The sequence below is a fragment of the Heteronotia binoei genome, chromosome 9, assembly GCF_032191835.1.
Source record: "Heteronotia binoei isolate CCM8104 ecotype False Entrance Well chromosome 9, APGP_CSIRO_Hbin_v1, whole genome shotgun sequence".
Taxonomy (NCBI): Eukaryota; Metazoa; Chordata; class Lepidosauria; order Squamata; family Gekkonidae; genus Heteronotia; species Heteronotia binoei.
Genome location: NC_083231.1, coordinates 49,319,638 through 49,340,786, shown reverse-complemented (window position 1 = coordinate 49,340,786; position 21,149 = coordinate 49,319,638). Strand labels below are relative to the sequence as shown.

Here is a 21,149-nt window from a genome sequence, read left to right as displayed (position 1 = left end):
ATTAATGGAAAATTTAGTGTAACTTACCCTGTGTACAATTAGCATCTGAAACCCAACTATCCATCCACTATACTGAATAAAAAAGAATAATCTTTCTATAATGCCTTTTAGTTTTTTGTTCATATCTCAGGTAAGCTTACAACATAGAACACCACTATTAAATAGGACCCACTGTTCATATCATGCATGAAGGACCAATAAAAATAACCAGATTATTTATGTTCATAAGAGAAGACATTTTTACCTTGACAGTATTTTTTGAAGCTGTTAGAAGGGAAATAGTCTGTTTAGAAGTTAAGAATGCAATCATATATTTTCCATTCACAGAACAGCAAAAGTAATCTGAACAGCTGCAGCATGCAAAAAACAAAAGGGGGGCAATGAAGGCCTATCGAAACTGGAAAACTTGAACAGTTCATTTAAAATAAACACAAAAGAAGCACAGAAAGATTCAGATTAAGATACAGAAAGGTGCATGCACTATTGTTTTTGATTTTAGCAGCTTTCAAGGATGTTGGAGGGGTACATGCCATCATCATGAAATAGAGCTTTCACTCACCAAGGCAGAAATGTGTGAAGCATCACCTGAGACCTCGGGGGTTCTTGTGCTGTTTGGGAGTCTGTGAGGATTACGAGCTATCGCTTGGCACCAGCCCAACATTTTCTCCTTCCACTTATCCCTTTTCAATTTCTGAAATTCTGAAAATAATTTACATTCCCTGAAACAATTCTGTTTTGAGTTTCTTGCCAGTATGTCTCAGTGCATGCAATGACATATTTGACCTGTGCATAAATAATCAAACTGTATTCACTGATAGGAAACATCAATGGTAAGGACATCAGTCCTAAACACATTATTTCTTAGAACGAGCCCCAAGTAAATGTGCTTGGGAAAACAGCTTATGGCATTCTTAAGAAAATGAAACTACTTTATTTTGACTTTAAAATACACACATGTAGAATTGAGGTGTTAACTGGAATATATAGAAGCATAACAAAACATGTTACATGCACTAAAAATTAAATGCAAGATTTCCCACAATTCAATGTATTTTGTTTAAGTGTAGTAACAATGAATGGAGGACCTCAGGGCTTTTTTTCTGCAGGAGCCCACAGGAGCAGAGCTCTGCCTGAGCTGGACTTGGCTCTGGCTGGCCTGATGCACCATGCAGCAGCCACATGCTCCCAGGCTAGTTGGTGTGGCCTAATATGTAAATGAGCTCCTACACAAAAAAGGTACTGACAGACCTCATGTGAGATTACTACAATCTAGTAATGAAAGGTTATGTTAGGAAAACGTATTTCAAGAAACATTTTTTTTCTAAATATCAACTATCTTTAAAATCCACACATAAATAAAACATTTAATTTCCATGGCATACTCCAGTTTTACTGAAGATGGTAGTTCTTGTAAGGATATCTTGTAAATCATTTTTTTCAAAAACATGCATGAAATAAAGAAGACATCTGCTGCTATCCTAAGCATGCTCTTTTGAAACCCTACTTCCTTGAAACAAGTAACACTCCACTCCAATGCAGTTACTCTGACCTAAACCTAATGAAATAACTCTCCACAGGATCACATGGGTAATCTCAGGGCTTTTTTTGAGCAGGAACGCACAGGAACGCAGTTCCAACTGGCTTGGTGTCAGGTGATGTGGCCTAATATGCAAAATTAGTCACTGCTGGGCTTTTTCTTCAAAAAGCCCTGTGCAAAACAAGAGTGACATAAGGGGGTGTGGCCTAATATGCACACGAGTTCCTGCTTTTTTGGTAAAAAAAGCCCTGGGTAATCTTATTTCCTGCATGCACTTCAAAAGAATTTAAAATATTGTATTAGCTATGTATTATGAACTAAAAAACCCCTTTAAATAATCTGGAGATTAATTCCCTTGTTGCTTGGAGATGTGTTACAGTAAGCAAGTGCCATTGCAGAAGTCTAGTTTCAGTTCCCTTCCATTTCCCTGTTCTAAGTACAAGACAGTACATAATGCCCAGGGTAGCTGAAACTTAAGTTTGCAGCTTAACCGGCTTTACCACATTTTACTTGGACTAACAATACTTGGCACTCCTCATTTAAAAATCACCTTTCTATATACATTTCTACAATCTGGAATCAGTATCAGCTGCAGTATCAGAATCAGTATAATTTAATTTACAATAAAAATGAAAAAGTAACTTCCTCGACTGGGCTTCAGTTGTGGCATACCAAATGTTTATTGTAGTTTTCTAGGGCAATACCACCAACATTTGCAAATTTTGTAAACTATGAAGATTACACACATAATTATGATCTATAATGAATTATAAAGTGACAAGTATTATCCCTAAAACAAAGCTTTTGTTCCTGTACAAGCTCCATAGCAGCAGCAGTGTTGCAGCTGGGAGGATTCCTGAAAGCATTCTTTGAGTAAGGCCAAACTAGATGACACCGCATCACTTAGCCCAAGACAGGGACACAGTGCCATTTTACAGTACATTTTTACTCTTAAAATGCCACAGGAGCCTGATTCTGCTAGGGACCATGGTAAAGGGTGAAGGGCTCCTGCCTCCTCTTTGCACCATTTTCACGTCTCCTATCCTTTGGTGACTCTTCCAAAAACTCAAGGAGCCATCTTAATTTTAGAAAGTATGCTGTCAATTCAGACTAAAATACATATTTTACATTGCTTATATACACCCGTTGTTGTACCGCACTGATTTAGAGAATGATCACAGATGATACTCAACGACAGCCATAGTTTGGCAAGTTTTGTTAATATCACATCTAGGCTTCCCAATCCCAGGTCCCAGCAGGGGATTCCCTGGTTTTACAAGCTTCCCCCCGCCCCCAGCCAGCTGGCCGGCAGGGGAAGCCCCTCCCCCACACCCGCCATGTACCTCTAGATCTGGAGCAGGACCTGCAAACAGGTCCGGTTTTAAAATGTGTGTGTGCCTTTAAACCGGAGCAGAAAGTACTTCATGGGGAAGGGTTGGCAACAGCAGATCTCCAAGTGCAGCCCCTCTGTTTTGCTTTCGTTTTGGACAAGTGAGTGTGTGTGTAAAAGAGCAGCATAGCGCCTGTACTTTCCAGACCTGGTTGTGGAGGCACCAGAAACTCCTGCTTTGTTCTACTGCTTCAGACCAACAAGGCTGCCCACTTGCACCAGAGACAGTTAAGCGTGTGTGTGAGTGAGAGAGAGAAAGCAGAGGGAGGGTAGGGAACTCTATTATTCCCTATGGAGACTTATTCTCATAGGAAATAATGGAGAATTGATCCGCGGGTATCTCGGGCTCTGGGGGGGGCTGTTTTTTGAGGTAGAGGCACCAGATTTGCAGCATAGCATCCAGTATCTCTCCACAAAATACCCCCCAAGTTTCAAAAAGATTGGACCAGGGGGTCCAATTCTATGAGCCCCAAGAGAAGGTGCCCCTATCCTTCATTATTTCCTATGGAGGGAAGGGATTTAAAAGATGTGCGGTCCCTTTAAATGTGATGGCCAGAACTCCCTTGAAGTTCAATTATGCTTGTCACACCTTTGCTCCTGGCTCCGCCCCCAATGTCTCCTGGCTCCATCCCCAAAGTCCCCAGATATTTCTTGAGTTGGACTTGGCAACCCTAATCACATCCTACCAGGCATATACTGCTATATTTTGACTGTGTCACATTTGACAAAATACAAAACAAGCATAACTACAGGCAGATTTTTAAACTTTATATCTAAATGAAAAAGGATACAATTCTATACATACTAATCTGGGCAGGCAGACTTCTGAAGCAGACATGCATAGGGTTGCACTAAATGCTACACATAAACAACTTGCAATTAAATAATTAAGAAATTCTCAATGAAATCATTCTGTGCTAAGCACCATTCATATTGATGGCACTATATCAATAACAATAATGGCACTATCTTTACCCTGTGATCAGGGACAAAAAATCTGCTGTCTGCCCCTGGCCCAAAAGAAGCCAGGCTATCCGCAACAAGATCTAGGGCCTTCTCGGTGGCAGCACCAGAACTCTGGAACACCCTCCCAGAAGCTATAAGGGCCCTGCGGGATTTGTCGGCGTTCCGCAGGGCCTGTAAGACCGAACTGTTTAGGCAGGCTTTTCTGGTTGACTGAAAATGGGCTGCCACCGGACATCCTACAGAAGCTGGCGGTCATAGTCAGACCCCAATACCGCCAGACTAGACTGAGATAGCGTACTAGTTTTTAACTTGATAAATGTTTTATGGTTTTATATGTTTTATGGAATTGACTGTTTTTATGATACTGTAAGCCGCCCTGAGTCCGCTTGCGGAGAGGGCGGGATATAAATGTAAAGTAATAAATAAATAAATAAATAAATAAATAAATAAATAAATACCCATAGTTACTTGTCTATGAATATATCTAACTAAGACAGTCCAGAAAAACAACACAACGTATTTTTGTTTTCAGGCAACATCATATATTCTTATTAGTTTCCAAGTTTCTAGAGGGCAATTCTTCGCATAAACTCTGCTGGAGTGTTTTGAACTTTGCCACACAAGTACTTTGTGCCTGTAACGAGCAACTGTGTTCTTACTAATATTTTAAACAACTCAATAGATATGTGGCATTTAAACCAAATTAATATGAATTAAAGTCTGATTAACTAAATTAGTGTTTTTCTCATCTAGAAAAATTACATGTAACATCTTAACAAACAACTGATTCAAGACAAATTAAGTTAAATGTTAAAGTGGTCTCATTCCTTACTGGGAAACTATGAATGACATAAAACAGAAGGGAATGGAACACAAAGCACTGTTCTATTCATGAATTAAACAACTTAGTTGGTTCTCCTAGTAAGACTGCTATCAGCCACAGATTAAAAGCATTTTCTAGCTCTAGCATACTGTGAACTAGTAGCAAGTGAGTCAGTAAATGGCAGGAAGTAAACAGTGGGATCCTATAAACATCAGTGCTGGGATTAGAGCTATTTAATTTGTACGTAAACAATCTGGAATTGGAAATGTGCAATGGTGTGGTAAGGATGATACCAAACGATTCAGGGTGGTGAAAACTAAAGCAAATTGTGAACAGCTCCATTAGAATCTGTCCAAATTGCTTCTGTGGAAAACAACGGCGAAAGAGGATCAGTGAGTGCAAGGTGATCCAAGTGGAGCAACCCCCTCCCCCTAACCTTAAACAGATAGTTACAGCATCTGAACTGGTAGTTACTATCAAGGAAAGAGACCTTGAGGTTACAGTAGAGAGCTAGATGAAAATGCTGAGTGACTGAAATGAAAAACTGCCAATATTGTAAAGCTCTTGTGGGTGCACTTTTGGAACAGTAAACTGTTTTGAATGCCATATCTCAAAAATATACTGCAGAACTAGAAAAAAAGGCAGCGGAGGGCAACCAAGATGACTGGATTGCTTTTCCCATTAGGGACTCCACAGTTAAGAGAAAAAGCAACTATGGGGAACATCATACAATACAGAAAATGGACACAGAAAATGGACACAGAGAACATTTTTCTCCCTGTCCTAAAACATCTTTTTTAAAAAAGGTAAAGGTAGTCCCCTGTGCAAGCACCAGTCATTTCTGACTCTGGGAAACATCACAACGTTTTCATGGCAAACTTTTTATGAGGTGGTTTGCCATTGCCTTCCCCAGTCATCTACACTTTCCCCCCAGCAGTTAAGAACTGACAGTTGACTGGAAAGGAAGGCTATGGGAGAGGATCAAGAGGGATCCCCATTCAAGCTTGAGGGGAACAGTTCCTAGAAAAGGGGGGTGATCCCTATTAAGTGATTAAGAAGGAAAACTTGAACTTGCTCCAATGTTCCTGCCTTAAGTGTCTGATACCAAGAAGCTTATGCTTCTTTATATAAGCAGAGAGTGTCATGAACTCTATCTCCTCAAGCTTTAAAGACCTATCTGAATAACAGAAACAGTAACATATTAATATTACCTCATTTCTGTTGCCTATTCACCACATAAGTCCTATACTGATTCCTACCTGACAGGGGAAGGACGGTGACTCAGTGGTAGAGCATCTACTTGGTTAGCAGAAGGTCCCAGGTTCAAACCCCAGCATCTCCAACTAAAAAGGATCCAGGCAAGTAGGCATGAAAAACCTCAGCTTGAGACCCTGGAGAGCCTCTGCCAGTCTGAGTAGACAATATAGACTTTGATGGACCGAGGGTTTGATTCAGTATAAGACAGCTTTATATGTTCATATGTTCAAAACAGTTTGTTATTTTTGAATTACCATCAGCCTCTTGTGTGCCATTATCAAACTGCAGGACATAAGAAGGATTTTAGTCTCTCCCCTCAGTTCCCTAGGCTGAATCAGCTTTTACGAATATACATTAAAATGACTGGGTGGGACAGCCAGAGAAAAAAAAAAAAGGAAAGAAAAGAGGGGCTGCTCATACCAAAAAGAAGATAAAGGGAAATCCTGTGACGAATGGCAAAATTGTGAACATTGCACATCATCTTTATGGGCAGGTTTTTTCCCCCCTGATTTGCTGCCCATGCACAGATACTCTGAAACAAGAACTGAAGTAACAAGACCTGACTGTCCATACTGTTTCATTTTCCCCTAACTGAAGATCAATTTTAAATAAATATTTGAACACCTCAACTAGCATTAAGCTCATTAAGCTTTTTTACCATTACTATTTCATTAAGAGGCTTGGTTTCTCCTCTAATAATCCTTCCTCACAGATGTTGTAAAAAATTATTCTCAGTGACAATATGTTCAGAATAGTCATAATATTTTTATTTATAATACAGAATTTTTTTTAATATAAGTGAATATATAGTTTACTTATACAATGGTTTCTTTCAGAGGAAATTACTGCCGTACTGGCCTGGCACAGCAAGCATCAGTATGAGCTTAAATAACTAAAATTCGTTTATCCTGAAAAATTCAGAACCTGCCATCTGCCATGATATTCTGTGAGCAGTGATAGGATTTTGAATGGCGAACTTTAGACTGTGTGCGACATGGCATATGCATAAAGAGCAAACTAAAAAAAATGGGGGAAAAGTAATCTGTAAAATGGTCTAAATGTCTTTTACCATTTTACTATAAGTGGCACATAATGCCTTACTTATTTGCTCTCACAGAAGATGATTAGATCATTTAGAATGGCAATTCTGTTCCACAGAAATATGACAGTGTTATCATTTATGGTTAATTATTACAAAATACACAAAACTCTAAAGGTGAATATAGAGTTACCAGAATTCTTAGATTAACATATTCTATAAGAGTAGGAATGAATCTACAGATTTGAATCACCTTGAGAGTGAAACTCCAAGGGGTAGAGAATGATGGAGATAATGAAGGAAGAAAACACATATGGATAAGAGGGAAAGATGGAATTACTCTTCCTTAATAGAAACACAGGTAGGTCTTTTTCATTAAATCATTATAACCAAGAGAGTAACCAACACTGCACTGTGCTTGTCACCTTTCTTGTGCAGATTACTTGTGCTTTTGAAAACAAAGATCAAACTTTCAAAACAGAATGTTCATTTTAAAAAAATTTCACCAATAGTTTAAGACTAAATTAAATAACTTTTCAGGCAACAAAAAAAGACGACGACAACATTGGATTTATATTCCGCCCTCCACTCAGAGTTTCAGAGCGGCTAACAATCTCCTTTAGCTTCCTCCCCCACAACAAACACCCTGTGAGGTGGGTGGGGCTGAGGACTCTCACAGCAGCTGCCCTTTCAAGGACAAACTCTGTCAGGGCTATGGCTGACCCAAGGCCATTCCAGCAGCTACAAGTGGAGGAGTGGGGAATCAAATCCAGTTCTTCCAGATAAGAGTCCACGCACTTAACCACTACACCAAACTGGCTCTCCAAAAGGAACTCTATATAGTTGTACCTGCCTAGAAAAAAATGCAGACATTTTAAAGAATATTCTAAGAGAACAGGATAAACGACTACAAAGAAGGGTAGGAAGTCTGCAAATTGTTGTTTAACAACTCCATGGCTGTGTCTATAATTACATAGGCCTTTACATTCAAAGTGCAGTAATTGCAACTGTTAAACTTTACCATATTAAAACCAGATTATTACATTTTTCCTTAGCTAAATAAAAGAGAACATGCAATATGCTCAACTGTATCATTAAAAGGAGATAGCCAACTTTCTTTTTCACCTGAATCTCTTACATCCTGACACAATTGTATTATCATTCAGCATTTATTAATAATAATGGAATTATGATGTATGTAGCAGCCAATTAACATGTATATATGCAAACATGTGCCAATGTGTCATCAAGGCTATATAAAGTACTGACCTCCCTGAAAGGGGGTGGAGCAGCTTGGTATGCAGGTCTTGGCTTAGCTCTGCTCCACAATCTATTGCAATAAATTATTTTTTCTCTTCACCGGACTTTGGATGTATGTCTTTTATTGGGTAAAGGCATTCAGATTGTATATCTGCCCAGTTTCCCACTGTAAGTGCCTCCTTCTTGGAAATGAATCACATGACTCTTTAAGTTGTGTTTGCATAGGATGTTAATCAATGTGGTTACATGGCTAGAGTACTGGATGGATACTAAAGATCTGAATCTACATAGATATGCATGAGAAAACTTATTTACTTATTGTATTCATTTATACTCCACTTTTCTCCCCTATAAGAACACAAAGTGGATTAAAATTCACTCCTTCATTTACTCTCACAACAATCCTGTAATCTGAGAGTGTGTGATAGGTCTAAGGTCACCTGGCAAGCTTCCATGACAGACTGGGGATTTGAATCTGGGTCTTTCAGATCCTAGTCCAAACACTGCAACTAATTCACTGTTGTACATAATCATCACAGGTATTCTGCACAACCTATACATACTTTTCATTTCATTTGCACACAAATATTTCTCACTCCATTCACTCTTCTGTGCACTCACACACAAACAATTTCTACAGACAAACCTAACATGTAATATGTGTCAACACTGTACCACTACTGAATGGAGGCACTGATTAGCAGCTGGAACCTCCAGATTCAGGAAGTTCCCATAAAGTCCATCTTGTTCTAGTTTTGGTGATAGGAACCACAGACAGTGAAAAGGAGTCAAAGCAATGTAGCGGTTAAGAGTGGTGGACTCTAATCTGGTAAAATATGATGATTTCAAGCTCAAATAATATGGCAAGTTATGTAAATCACTTTTGGATTCAATAAAATACAACCAATTAATTACAGTTCTAGAAATAGTATTTATATACTATTTGTTTCTGTGATATATAAGAATTATTAAGTTTATATGTTTATAGATTTAGGTGGGCAACCATATTCATCTAAAACATCAAAACAAAGTTTGAGTCCAGTCCAACAAGGTTTTATTCTGGGTATAAGGTTTTGTATGCTTGTATTCACCCCAGATTCAGAAACGGCTGGTGCTTGCACAAGGGACTACCTTCACATTTTTAACTGAAGAAGTCTGTGTGCATGCAAAAGCTTATACCTAGAATAAAATTTTGTTAGTGCTAAAGGTGCCACTGGACTCAAACTTTGTTATTTTATATGTTTATTTTATGTTTTATATGTTTTATATAATACAGCTCTGCTGAGGAAGAGGGTTTGTATTGGGGGCAGTGGTTGGAGTTTATGGCCTGAAATATAGCAGCATTGTTGTTTCAACAATAAATTCTATTTTGTAACTATTAATCTATCCTCTTCCCCCACCCTGGTCCATCTCCAACAATACAACACAATTACTCTCCATAGATTCCAAGTTCCTTCTTCAAAACACAAGTTTCTTGAACACACACTTCTCTGGCATCTCATTGGGCTAGAAAGAATAATAGGACACTGTATGTACACTAAACAATCTATTATGGTGAGAAACACAGTTCACATGTGTCACAAACCTTCTTAGTTATTGTTCTCAAAAGAAAGCTTTTTTGTTAACAGTTTGTAGCCAAGCATCTGGAACACAATCTTAAAATTTACAGGAATATGATGGCACAGAACTTTATAGTAAATCTCAGAGGAAGAAAAGATTAAAGTCAAAACAGGGATGGTCATTCCATTTCAGGTGACCAGGTTCATGACAGTGGAATAGGCCACACTGACTGGGCTATCCACACTCCACACTACCCATGTCCAATTCAAAACAAAGAGAATTTCACTAGCAGCTTTACTAGCCTCCATTATTTTGCCTAGATTTTCAAGATGGAACTGCAGCAGGTGACTTACAAGATCAACTCCTGCTTGCATAATAAATTATGTATAGTTTACTAACTGTAGACTTAGGCTGGAACCAAGGGCCAACATGGTGCACACCTAGGTTGTCCCTAGAACTCTTGTGCGAAGTTGAATTAGATAGAAATTATAATTAGACATCATTAGAGTTAGGCAGCGGGAGCCATTCAGCTTACCAAATGCATAGCGCTGAAGTACTGGATCCCTAAGTACTGAAGCAAACGCTAAAGTACTCAGACACTGAAATATTTGAACGTTGAAATATCAGAGGTGCTGGAGGAGCATATGAGTGGGTAAGGGGAGCCAACGGTAGCTTCTGGTTCCAGAAGTTGATCCCTGACGTTTGCTGGAGTGGAGCACACTGAGTATGAGACTTTCTCCGGCAAGGCCCCATGGCAGCTGTGGTCACCTAACAGCCCAGACCCTGCTGCTGTTCCTTGCCAATGTCTTGCCTGTATACTATGCTTATGCCAAGCTCAGGTCTGGTCAGGGACCCCCAACTGGACTCCAATTTTCACAAAGCTCTAAGGAGACTCATGGCTCTGGTCCTGCTCCCACTGGCCTACTAGGACGACAAGCCTTTGAATGCCATAGATTGGCACAGGATCTTCCAACCATTTTCAAATGGCCATCAGTGACTCTGAGTACCTTCAAGTGGACTCACTATCTTACCATGTTACCCCTTGGTATGTAGTGCCCCATGTTACCCCTTGGAACGCAGTGTCCCATGTTACCCCTTGGAATGCAGTGTCCCACAGGGGGCAAGCCTCTCTCCGATGTTATTTAATATCTACATGCACCTTCTTGCTGAACTGATCCAGGGGTTAGGCTTATGACACCCAGCTGTATCTGATGATGAACAGCCAGCAGGATATGGCCACAGATACCTTGACCAGAGCTTTGGGGGCTGTGGCAGGTTAGTTAAAGCAGAGTTGACCAAAATTAAATCCATCAAAGATGGAGATTCTGTGCCTGAGCCCCCAGAAGATGAGTTCGGAAATTCAGCTCCCAACTCTTTATGGAATGTTACTGACACCAACAGCAAAGGTAAAGGGCCTGGGTGTGATTTTGGATGCCCTGCTTTCAATGAAGGTCCAAATCACAAATGTTGCCAGATCAGCCTTTTACCATCTTTGGCAGGTCAGGCAACTGGTGCCTGTGACTTAGCCACAGTGATCCATGCAATGGTCACCTCCAGATAACTTGCTCTATGTGTGGCAGCTCTTGAGATTGACTTGGAAACTTCAGTTAGTTCAAAATACATGTCCTTACAGGGATGCCATTAAGAGCTCACATACAGCCAGTGCTCCACCACCTGCATTAGGTCTCAGTTGAGTACTGGATCAAGTTCAAGATTATGGTATTATTAACCTTCAAAGCCTCGTGAAGTCTGGGACCAATGTATCTGTAGGACTTTACACTCAATGAATCAACATCTCTGTAGTTTCTAGCTCAAAAGACATCCACTTAGCCTTAACCTTTTCAGCTCTGGCACTGGCCTGGTGGAAGACTCTCCTGAGTGAGATCAGTGTCCTGCGGGACTTATTGTAGTTCCACAGGACCTGAACATATGAACATATGAAGCTGCCTTATACTGAATCAGACCTTTGGTCCATCAAAGTCAGTATTGTCTTCTCAGACTGGCAGCGGCTCTCCAGGGTCTCAAGCTGAGGTTTTTCACACCTATTTGCCTGAACCCTTTTTTGGAGATGCCAGGGATTGAACCTGGGACCTTCTGCTTCCCAAGCAGATGCTCTACCACTGAGCCACCGTCCCTCCCCTAAAAATGGAGTTGTAAAATGGAGTTGTTTTGCCAGGCCTAAGGTTGAGGCAGTGTAGATCCAGCTATATTGGCCTCCCCTGCTAGCCTTGCCAGCCCTCAGGTTCCAGTGGGGGATCCCCTAGTTTTGCAGGCTCCTTCCTGCCACCAGCCAGTTGGTCAGTGGGGGAAACCCAGCCCCAACAACCACCATGTGCCTTTAAATCTGTGCAGGATTAAAAGAAGCCTGAAAACTGCCTGTGTTTTGGACTCTGTATGTGCCTTTAAATCTGAGGAAGAGCAAAGCTGAATTAGTGGGATGAGTAGGTAGAGCTACGTGGGTCTTCCTGGTGAGTGTGTGAACCATGTGAGAAAGGGAGAGAAGCAAGTAAAGTCCCTCTGTTTGTTTGGAGGAAAACGCCGCCCCCTGTTCTGCTTTCATTTTCCTGTTCGTCTGAAGAAGTTGGCTGAAATACAGCAGATGGTTAAATTCAGCAACTCCCGTGGATAAATGCCCAGTGAGATCACAAAAATGTTTGTGTGTTGCTTTGTGAGTGTGTGTGTGTTCAATTTCATTTAGTGGAATGCAGCTGCTGCAGGACAAACACTGTATTCAGGGGAACTTCATTGCTGCATTTTTATTTATTTCAGGGAATTGGAAAGTCTCCTGGCTCCATCTCCAAAGTCCTCAGATATTTTTTTAGTTGGACCTTACAACCCTATCCCCTGCTCTGCTCAGCACTATCAATTCCACACTCCTATTGTTTTCTCACCACCACTGCCCAGTATCAGTAAGCATCCATTGATACACACACAGAATGTTATGAGGAGCAGTTGTTAACTTGTGCCTGACTGCCATCTGTGAGTTAGTATAGCAGATGTTTGTTTAGGTTTTAATGTTGTGTAACAATGTTTTAATTGTTTAAATTTATTCATATTTATTGCTGTAACCCACCTTTAACCTTAGTTGTGTGGGGTGGGACAGATATAAATCTAATTAAATAAATAAAAATCCAAGAACATCACAATATGCTATTCCTCTAATGTGCACCAATGTCACAAATTCTAATTGCTCAGGAAAAGCTGTATGGCACAGAGTAACGTCAATTCTGTTTCTTGTCACCACAGTAAGCAGTATCTCTTCACGGTATTTTAACAGGCATAAGAATACCAGGTGTCTGGATGTCTCAAAGGTGCAAAACTAGTCCTACTGTGCAATGATATTAAAATGTTTATTATATAAGTATACTAATGGAGATTAATAGATGCTTTACCTCCCAGGATAATTATATGTAATCTAATTTCCAGGAAATAGGTTACTGCTAACCAATTATAATAGCTTTTCCTTTTAACGAATGACTTCTTCTTCAAACACCTTGCAGAATACAGTGTCACATTTGCTTGCTTTAAAAAAGAGCAATGTACCTCCTCATACTTTTTGCTATGATAAACCTGTCAGCATTAAAAATAGTCATCTGATATTAGCAAAACACTGTTATAGAATGTTCCATTTCCATTTAATTTTGCAGAATTGCTGTCATTACAACATTTTGCTTCCTGAATTATCAAAACAGAACTAAAATTTAATCTGCATTTTATCATGGAGCTCCTATAGCTTCATCAACAAGTACTGTACTGCAAAGCACTGCAAAAAGTAATGAGAACTGGCTGCAAGAAAACATCATCAATTCACATAAGCTTGCTGTACATCCTAAACCAGGGGTGTCAAACATGCAGTTCGGGGGTCAAATCAGGCCCCCAGAGGGCTCCTTACAGGCCCCCGAGCAACTGGCTGTCATCTGCTTCCTTCTCCCTATATCTTGCTTCCTTCTGCATAATAGCTTGCTTTGCAAGGCTTGCTCAATTGCTCCTGATCTACAGAGCAAAGCCTCTATTTTCTCTTTTTTTGTTAAAAACAATTTTTATTGGTAATATATGGTATATACTACTCTAAAGTTCCTATAAGCTCAAAAATACAGGGTAGGAGGTGAAATGACTCAGAATATTACTGACAGCCTTCTGACACACCTGACACACCCAGGCCAGTAAATTTAGCCTTTTACATTCTTTGTTTAAGACGATGGTCTTCAGTACATCATATCTTAAGCCATACTTCCCTTAGTAACTTGCCTTTGGATAGAGAGATTCCTTACATCTGGCCCTTATCTGCAGGGCAGTGACCTTTTAAAATAGCAACATAAGATCTGTTTTATGAAGCTGACTTTATGAAGCAGTGTAAAGCTCTTTCCCTCTCTATCTACCTATAACCCAAGGAGGGGATTTCCAGGGTTGCCATACTCCAGGCAGGAGACCCTCTACATACAGACTTCATCCTGTACTCCTCCAGGAATAATTTGTACAGGAGTTGATGTCTGTGGAAGAGACTGCAAAACAACCATTAATGGCAAGTGGCAACTGTCTTTCAAGCAGCTTATCTGCAGTTATCTCACTTATGAGAGCTCCCCCCCCAATTAGCTTCAAAAGGCTGGTTCTGCATTGGTTCTGGTTACCTATTGCATTGGTTTACATCCTGTCTTCTACACATTCTCTTGAATCATTAGTGCTTGCTTCACATTTCCCCCCCCCCTTCCCTCCTAGTTCTTTTGGGACCACTTTCACCCATTTTTTTCCTAGCAATCAGATTTCCGTTGCATTTGTTCACAAATATATTGTTTCCTGTACTTTTATTGGCATCTCCTGCTTCCCTTCTGCTGGCTGAACTGTGATTATGGGACACCACTGCCCATGCACTCTCTTTCCTCAACTCTATAATGAGGAGTTTTTATCCCTTGTATCAGCAATTTTTCCAGAATAAGGTAAAAGGTGCCATAATTCGTAGTGTGTGTGGTAGGGGAGATATGGTGCTGGGAGGACAGCATTTCTGGTAAGGGGAAGAGACAACAGACAACAGCTGTTGCCCTTATTGGCTCCTCTTCAAGCACAACTCATGATGGTAACCATATCAACAACCAACCAGGCAATAAAATCTTGCTGCTAAATGTCAGGTCAGTCACAGGAAAAACAGCAGCCATCCAGAATTTAATCCTAGATGAGAGAGCTGACCTGGAACATAGCACTGATACCTGACTCCAAGAGTAGGGAGGGTTTAACCCTTCCCAACTCTGTCCCATCCTGACAATCGGCACAGGTCTGGCAAACAGGGAGATGGTTCTAGTGAGATATCGTGAACACAGGTCTGGCAGACAGGGAGATGGTTCTCAGGAGATGGGCTTCTAGTGTGCCCGTGGACCTCCTGATGGCACCTGGTTTTTTGGCCACTGTGTGACAGAGTATCAGACTGGATGAGCCATTTGCCTGGTCCAACATGGCTTCTCTTATGTTCTCTCAGTAGTTCCTCCTTCCTACTCAAGGTTTGGTTTATGTGTTTGCATGTATTTTAGCTTTGGTTTTAATTATGTGTTTTTGTTGGTCTTAATGATTTTTGAGAGTATTATGTATGTTTTAATTTGTTAGCTACGCTGGTAGCTATTATGAAGGCAGAAAACTGGGATATAAATTTTGTAAAATAGAATAAATACAGTAAATAAGTCTTGTTTTTATTTTTTATTTTAGGTATAATGCAAATATACCTACAAAACAGTGCTAAAATAAGTCTTTTTTAAAATTGCTTCTTATAGATATATAAGAACTCCCAGAAGAAATTACTGATTTTCCAAATTGGAGCAACTGGTATTTTTTTCTTTCTCTGCCCGGCTTTTTTGTCCCCCCCCCCCCCCCCCCCCCCCGTAATTTGCTTGCTTCCATTTTCAGAAGACACAGGAGCATCCAGGGCTTTTTTTTTATTTTTGCATATTAAGCCACTCACCCTGACACCAAGCTAGCTGGAGCTGTGTTCCTGCTCAGAAAAAGCCCAGGATGCTCTTTCTGGCTACTCAGTCTTCACTCTTTGCCTTTGTGTTTTACTCTCTTATATGGCCCTCCCCAAGGTAAGATGGAGTTCCCATCCATAAGCAAGGCTAGTTTTTAATTTTTTTAAATAAAAAAACACCTCCTGATAGCAAAACATCTCTATAACACATGCTTGTCCCTTGATATCCCAGCACACCCTTCCTCCACACACTATTTTTATTTTCATGTGAATTTGATTTTTTTAAGAGTTTTGTTTTTTAAAGTAATTTTTTAATCCCTTTCTATTCTGGTAGAGACTGCTGCAGAGAAGCCCTGCTGGGCCTGCTTCATTGTTCTTAGCCTGCTAGAGACAATTACATGACTTAATATTAGCCACTTGAAAACAACCATATGAGTCAACTGACTCCTCACCCTTGGCCTACTATTAGTCGACAGGGAAACCTTTTACAACCAGATTGCAGCCCCAAATGTCCAAATCTGTGCAATTTTTGTTATGCCTTGCTCTTGAAAACCCATTGTACAAAGAATCAGAGCATATGAGCACATGAAGCTGCTTTATAATAAACCAAACCATCAGTCCATCAAGGTCAGTATTGTTTTCAGACTGTCAGTAGCTCTCTTGTACTTCAGGCTGACATTTTTCATATCACCAATCACCTGACCCTTTTAGCTGGACATTCCAGGGCTGAACCTGGAATCTTCTGCATGCCAAGCAGATGCACTACCACAAAGCCACAAACCCTCCTGAGGCCAATGGCCAATTGTGATGAAGTGGAGCAGCTTACTGAAATTCCAAATAGTATTTTTGAGATATTGTTTAAAATCCTTTGACTAGAGATTCCAAGGCATGTGTTCTGTCATTGTTTACATGTAATAAAAGGAGTTATTTTCAAAAAGATGTTCAAAACACAGAATTTGCTTCTGAGACTTTTTAAAAATATAGATAATACTGTGTGCATGTGCAAGCATACAGATGCTATTGCTTTAACTGGAAACTGCTTAATTGTATGTCCTACAAGAGGCAGCAAGGAATAAAATTACATAGGCAAATACATTAATAAAGTAAAGGCAATCTTATGTGCCTGTCTAGATCATCACAGGGATACAGCAATTACTGTTATTTCAGAACTGATGAAATGCAGAAAATTAAATATCCTCTTGTTAACTTAACTGTTACCAAAGCAACATATGTGAACAGTAGGGAACCCAGAAAAAATTATCCCCCCCCCCCTTACACTGTAATGAGCTAATTAGTTTGTGGCCTTTGCTTTCCATTGTTTGTTGATTAAAGTTCTGCCCTCATTCTTCTTTATAATGCCGCCTTTAATCAGATTCCAGTTTTAGGACAATATTCTTTAAAAGTAACATACTTTTCAAGTGCGTCCTACTATGAGAAAGAGCCCACATTTGACTGTAACATCTTACTGGTTGATGACTTGGAGATTATCAATCTTTTTTCTGGCAGAGCTCCCCTGACTTGTTATAACTACAAAGTTTTGGCAGTGTTTACAAGTACAGTGTTTCTGGGAATTGGGGGAGTTGCAGTCAATCTTCTGCATTAAAGATATTTTTCTAATGAAAGAATATTATAAAAAAATAAAAAGTCCTGTGGGACCCTGAAGAGACTATCATAGACTCCGTTTCGTTTCATCAGATACGCTGCTTCTTCAAATTGCAACCAATATATCACCCAGGCTCAGAGAACCTCCCCCCCCACACACACACAAATAACAGGATCAAAAACAATAAAATGCAAGAGGTTTCAGATAGTTACTCCTCTATAAAAGAAAGCATATATTCAGTTAGAATTGTTAGTGCTTGTGAGATCTACCGATGCTAAAATAAACCACATATTTCTATATTTTGAAGAGTTGTTCAGACAACATGAAAACTGCAATCGTATGCATACTTTGGCCACAGTGGGACTTGGCTACAGTGACACATGCAATGGTCACTTCCAGGTAAGATTACTGTAACTCGCTCTACGCAGGCTTACTCTTGAATCTGATCCAGAAACTCCAGCTGGTGCAAAATGCAGTGGCTCATCAGCTGACTGCGAAACTTATGTGGGTGCACATTCAGCTAGTGCTGTGCTATCTGCACTGGCTACTACTTGAATGCTAGATCTATTTCAAGGTGATGGTACTAATCTTTAAAGCCCTGAGCAGACTGGGATCACCATATCTAAGGAACCATCTCTCCCTATATACCCCCTAACGAGCCTTGTGCTCTGCTGATCAACATTTACTGGCTATCCCTGGCCCAAAGGATGTCTGCCGAACTTCAACAAGGGCCAGGGCCTTTTCTCCCCTGGCCCCTACCTGGTAGAAAATGCTCCCCCTTGCGATCAGGGCCCTATAGAGCTTATTACAATTGTGCAAGGCCTGTAAAACAAATACGGAAACACCAAATCAAACGACATGGTCACTGTAAGATCCCAGTGCAATTAGGCTATGGTTATTAAAAAAAATCTTGAAAAAAGAATATTAGGTTGGCATGGTCATCTGACATCTTTACAGTTTCTGTATTTTTGATCATTCCATTCTGTAGAAACTGTATAAATATCAAATAATGGTCTAGTCTTTAAAAGTCTTGTATATAGTTTTTGTACATTTTGACATAATTTTAGGATTTTTAATTATATATTGACGATATCTCAAAATGTGTTTGATCTGTTTTATGGTTGAAAATGTGAGTGTTGTCTATGTTACGACTATTTGGTGAACTTTCATGTTCATTTATTAAAATATATTTATTTTGTCTAGGTTGTATTGATTTTCAAGAGCAGGATTGTTTTTCTTGCATTACCTTTTTTTTTTACTCAGCCTTTTCTGGTAGAGACCCAAATTTGCAAATGCAAATTAATAAGCAATTAAAGAGATTAGGTTCTACAGATTTACACAGGATACCAATTGAAAGTGAGACATTCAGTGCTCTTCATGATTAAATGAATATGCAAACTGGTTTATTTCTGTTACATCCTAACTGGTAGTTTCTGAAATGCCAAACAGCTTCACTGTGTCATATTTTCTATAGTAGTTTTTATCAATCCTTTAAATTAGCAATAGTTATTTTTCCTCAAAATAAATTAAAATGGGTCTAAACTTCTCAAGAACATAGGCCATGATCCTCAAGAGGCAACAGCATGCCCATATTCCAAAAATTGGAATATGCAGAGCTTTTTTGAGGGTTTTTTCCTGAGAAAAAAAAAATAGCCACAACACGATTTAGGCATAATGAAACAAGGATTTGATATTATATGAAACTCCAGCTAGATGACCTTATGACTCCTACCACTAAATTGAAAGTTGTGTTTAAGCTTTAGATATATTTATAGTCACTGTTGTCAAGCAGTGGGATTTACTGGGCACGTTTCATTACTTTAAAGATACCTCAAAATTCAAAAATAACAGACATAATATGAATTTCATTTGGTCAACGTTAGTTTTTATTACTAGTCAAACCCCTTCGGCCTCAGATTATTTTTCTATTCACAGCAAAAAACAAGATGTATTTTGAATTTATGGGATGCTTCCAGCATTCATCATACTGTTGCAGCCAAGACCATGCTGTTGGTGCATGGTCAGAAACTAATTCATTTAACCCAATTGCATCCCAAAATTTAACCCAAAGTGTTTCAATTGCTTTTTGTAAATACTGCTGCTGTCTTCACAGTTATAACCACGGCTTTTTTGTAGCAGGAACTCCTTTGCATATTTGACCACGCAGCCCTGATGTAGCCAATCTTCCAAGAGTTTACAGGGCTCTTCTTACAGGGTCTACTGTAAACTCCAGGAGGATTGGCTACATCAGAGGTGTGTGGCCTAATATGCAAAGAAGTGTCTGCTACAAAAAAAAAAAGCCCTGGTTATAACCCACATTGCTGAATATGAAGTACATACAAGAACACAATCACAGAATAAGGCTTCATGACACATTATGTTGAGAGAAGGAAACGGAGTATTAAGCATTTTCCTAGACAATACACTGACGTTTACTAAACCCACCCAGAAATCCTAAGTGCTAGAACATGCATCTTCCCAAAATAAAAAAGAGAAACACAACAAGCATATGTAGAACATTCAATTTTTTAAAAAAGGCATTTTGAAAAATGGGTCTTCACTGGTGACCCAGTTACAATTTGACCCATGGAAAGTTCACTCATCACTGAATTCTTAATTTAAAAGCAACATTTGAACTTTATAGCATAGCATTTTCACAAGTCAGTCAGTGTTAATTTTCACCACCAGAGAGGCAACATTTTTAGATTTTAAAGATGACAATATAACTAGATTAATGGTTTAAGTTTTGCTGCTTGAAAGCATTTCAATTTTAAGTAGACCACAGAGAATATAAATCCCTATGAATTAATGGCAGAAGCAGTTATGATCACTGAAAGCAAGGCCACACTCGTTTTACTTAAGTGTTTTGGCTTCCTATAAACATCCAGCTATGGAAAAGTGCTTTGAATAGCTAGAGCATATTTTATACCAGTTATAAGGAGGAGTGGATGTTACATTGAGCTAGTGTCCATTTGATTCTACATGGAAGCTGGATGGCCCCAATATGCCAGGAACCTAGTTCACTAAAACTAACATTGCCATAATTAATATAGTTGTGCTGCTATCAACAGCACAGTCAACAGCATAATGGCTCAATAAACAAAAAGCTAACATTGCAAAGCAACAACTCCCACGGCAGCCCTGGAATTCTGCCATGAAGTTACCAATCAAGAAAAGGATTAGGGTTTGTAGAAACTTTCGGGCTCAAGTGCCGTGTTCTACTGGAGAGAGTTTTCCTTCCAGACGTTTCGTTCTCAGCTGCGGAGAACATCCTCAGTGGCGTTGCAGCCGGAGCAGGCGCTCTGACCTTCTTGGCTGCTGTGCATTGAGTGGGGCCAGGGCTGCTGGAGAGCTGCTATTTCTAGGCTGCAGGGGGTGTGGTGAAAGGGCAATTGGTTTGTGGATGTGCCCATTGTTTGGTGGGGCTTCCTGGAAGGGTAGTGATAAGGAAACAGCCAGACTAGTGGGAGAGCGTTTTACAACCACCTTCCAAGCACGGACCAGGCACAAGTAGGTGCTCCATTCACTCTCAAAGTCTACGTTTGGGGAGCCGAACAGAGGCAAGTTGACCTTCAGGAAGACCAACTGCTCAACTGTCCAGGGTTGCAGGTGATAGCAATGTGGGCAGACAATGCCACCCATATGTGAAAAGACGCGTTTGCTCTGCATGTTGGCTTTCCAGAGGAATTGGTTGCCCATTGTGTGGAACAGGATGGATCACTGGTCTAATTCAGCAGGGCTTTTTCTTATGCCTGCCTCTATTGGCC

At 39.9% G+C, this 21,149-nt stretch overlaps 1 protein-coding gene across 3 annotated transcripts in view; it reads right to left on the bottom strand.

Moving 5' to 3' along the window:
- The window catches only part of MARCHF1 (membrane associated ring-CH-type finger 1), a 181,468-nt gene that overhangs the window by 126,125 nt on the left and 34,194 nt on the right, over positions 1-21,149 (bottom strand). For 2 of the 3 annotated variants that reach the window (XM_060246569.1, XM_060246570.1), the window contains one exon: positions 560-699. The exons of the other annotated variant lie outside the window; for it this stretch is intronic. In XM_060246569.1, coding sequence (XP_060102552.1) covers positions 560-661 — 102 coding nt within the window. In that variant the 5' untranslated portion in view covers positions 662-699. Of the gene's footprint in view, positions 1-559; positions 700-21,149 lie in introns of those variants that run through there. 3 annotated transcript variants of the gene reach the window in all.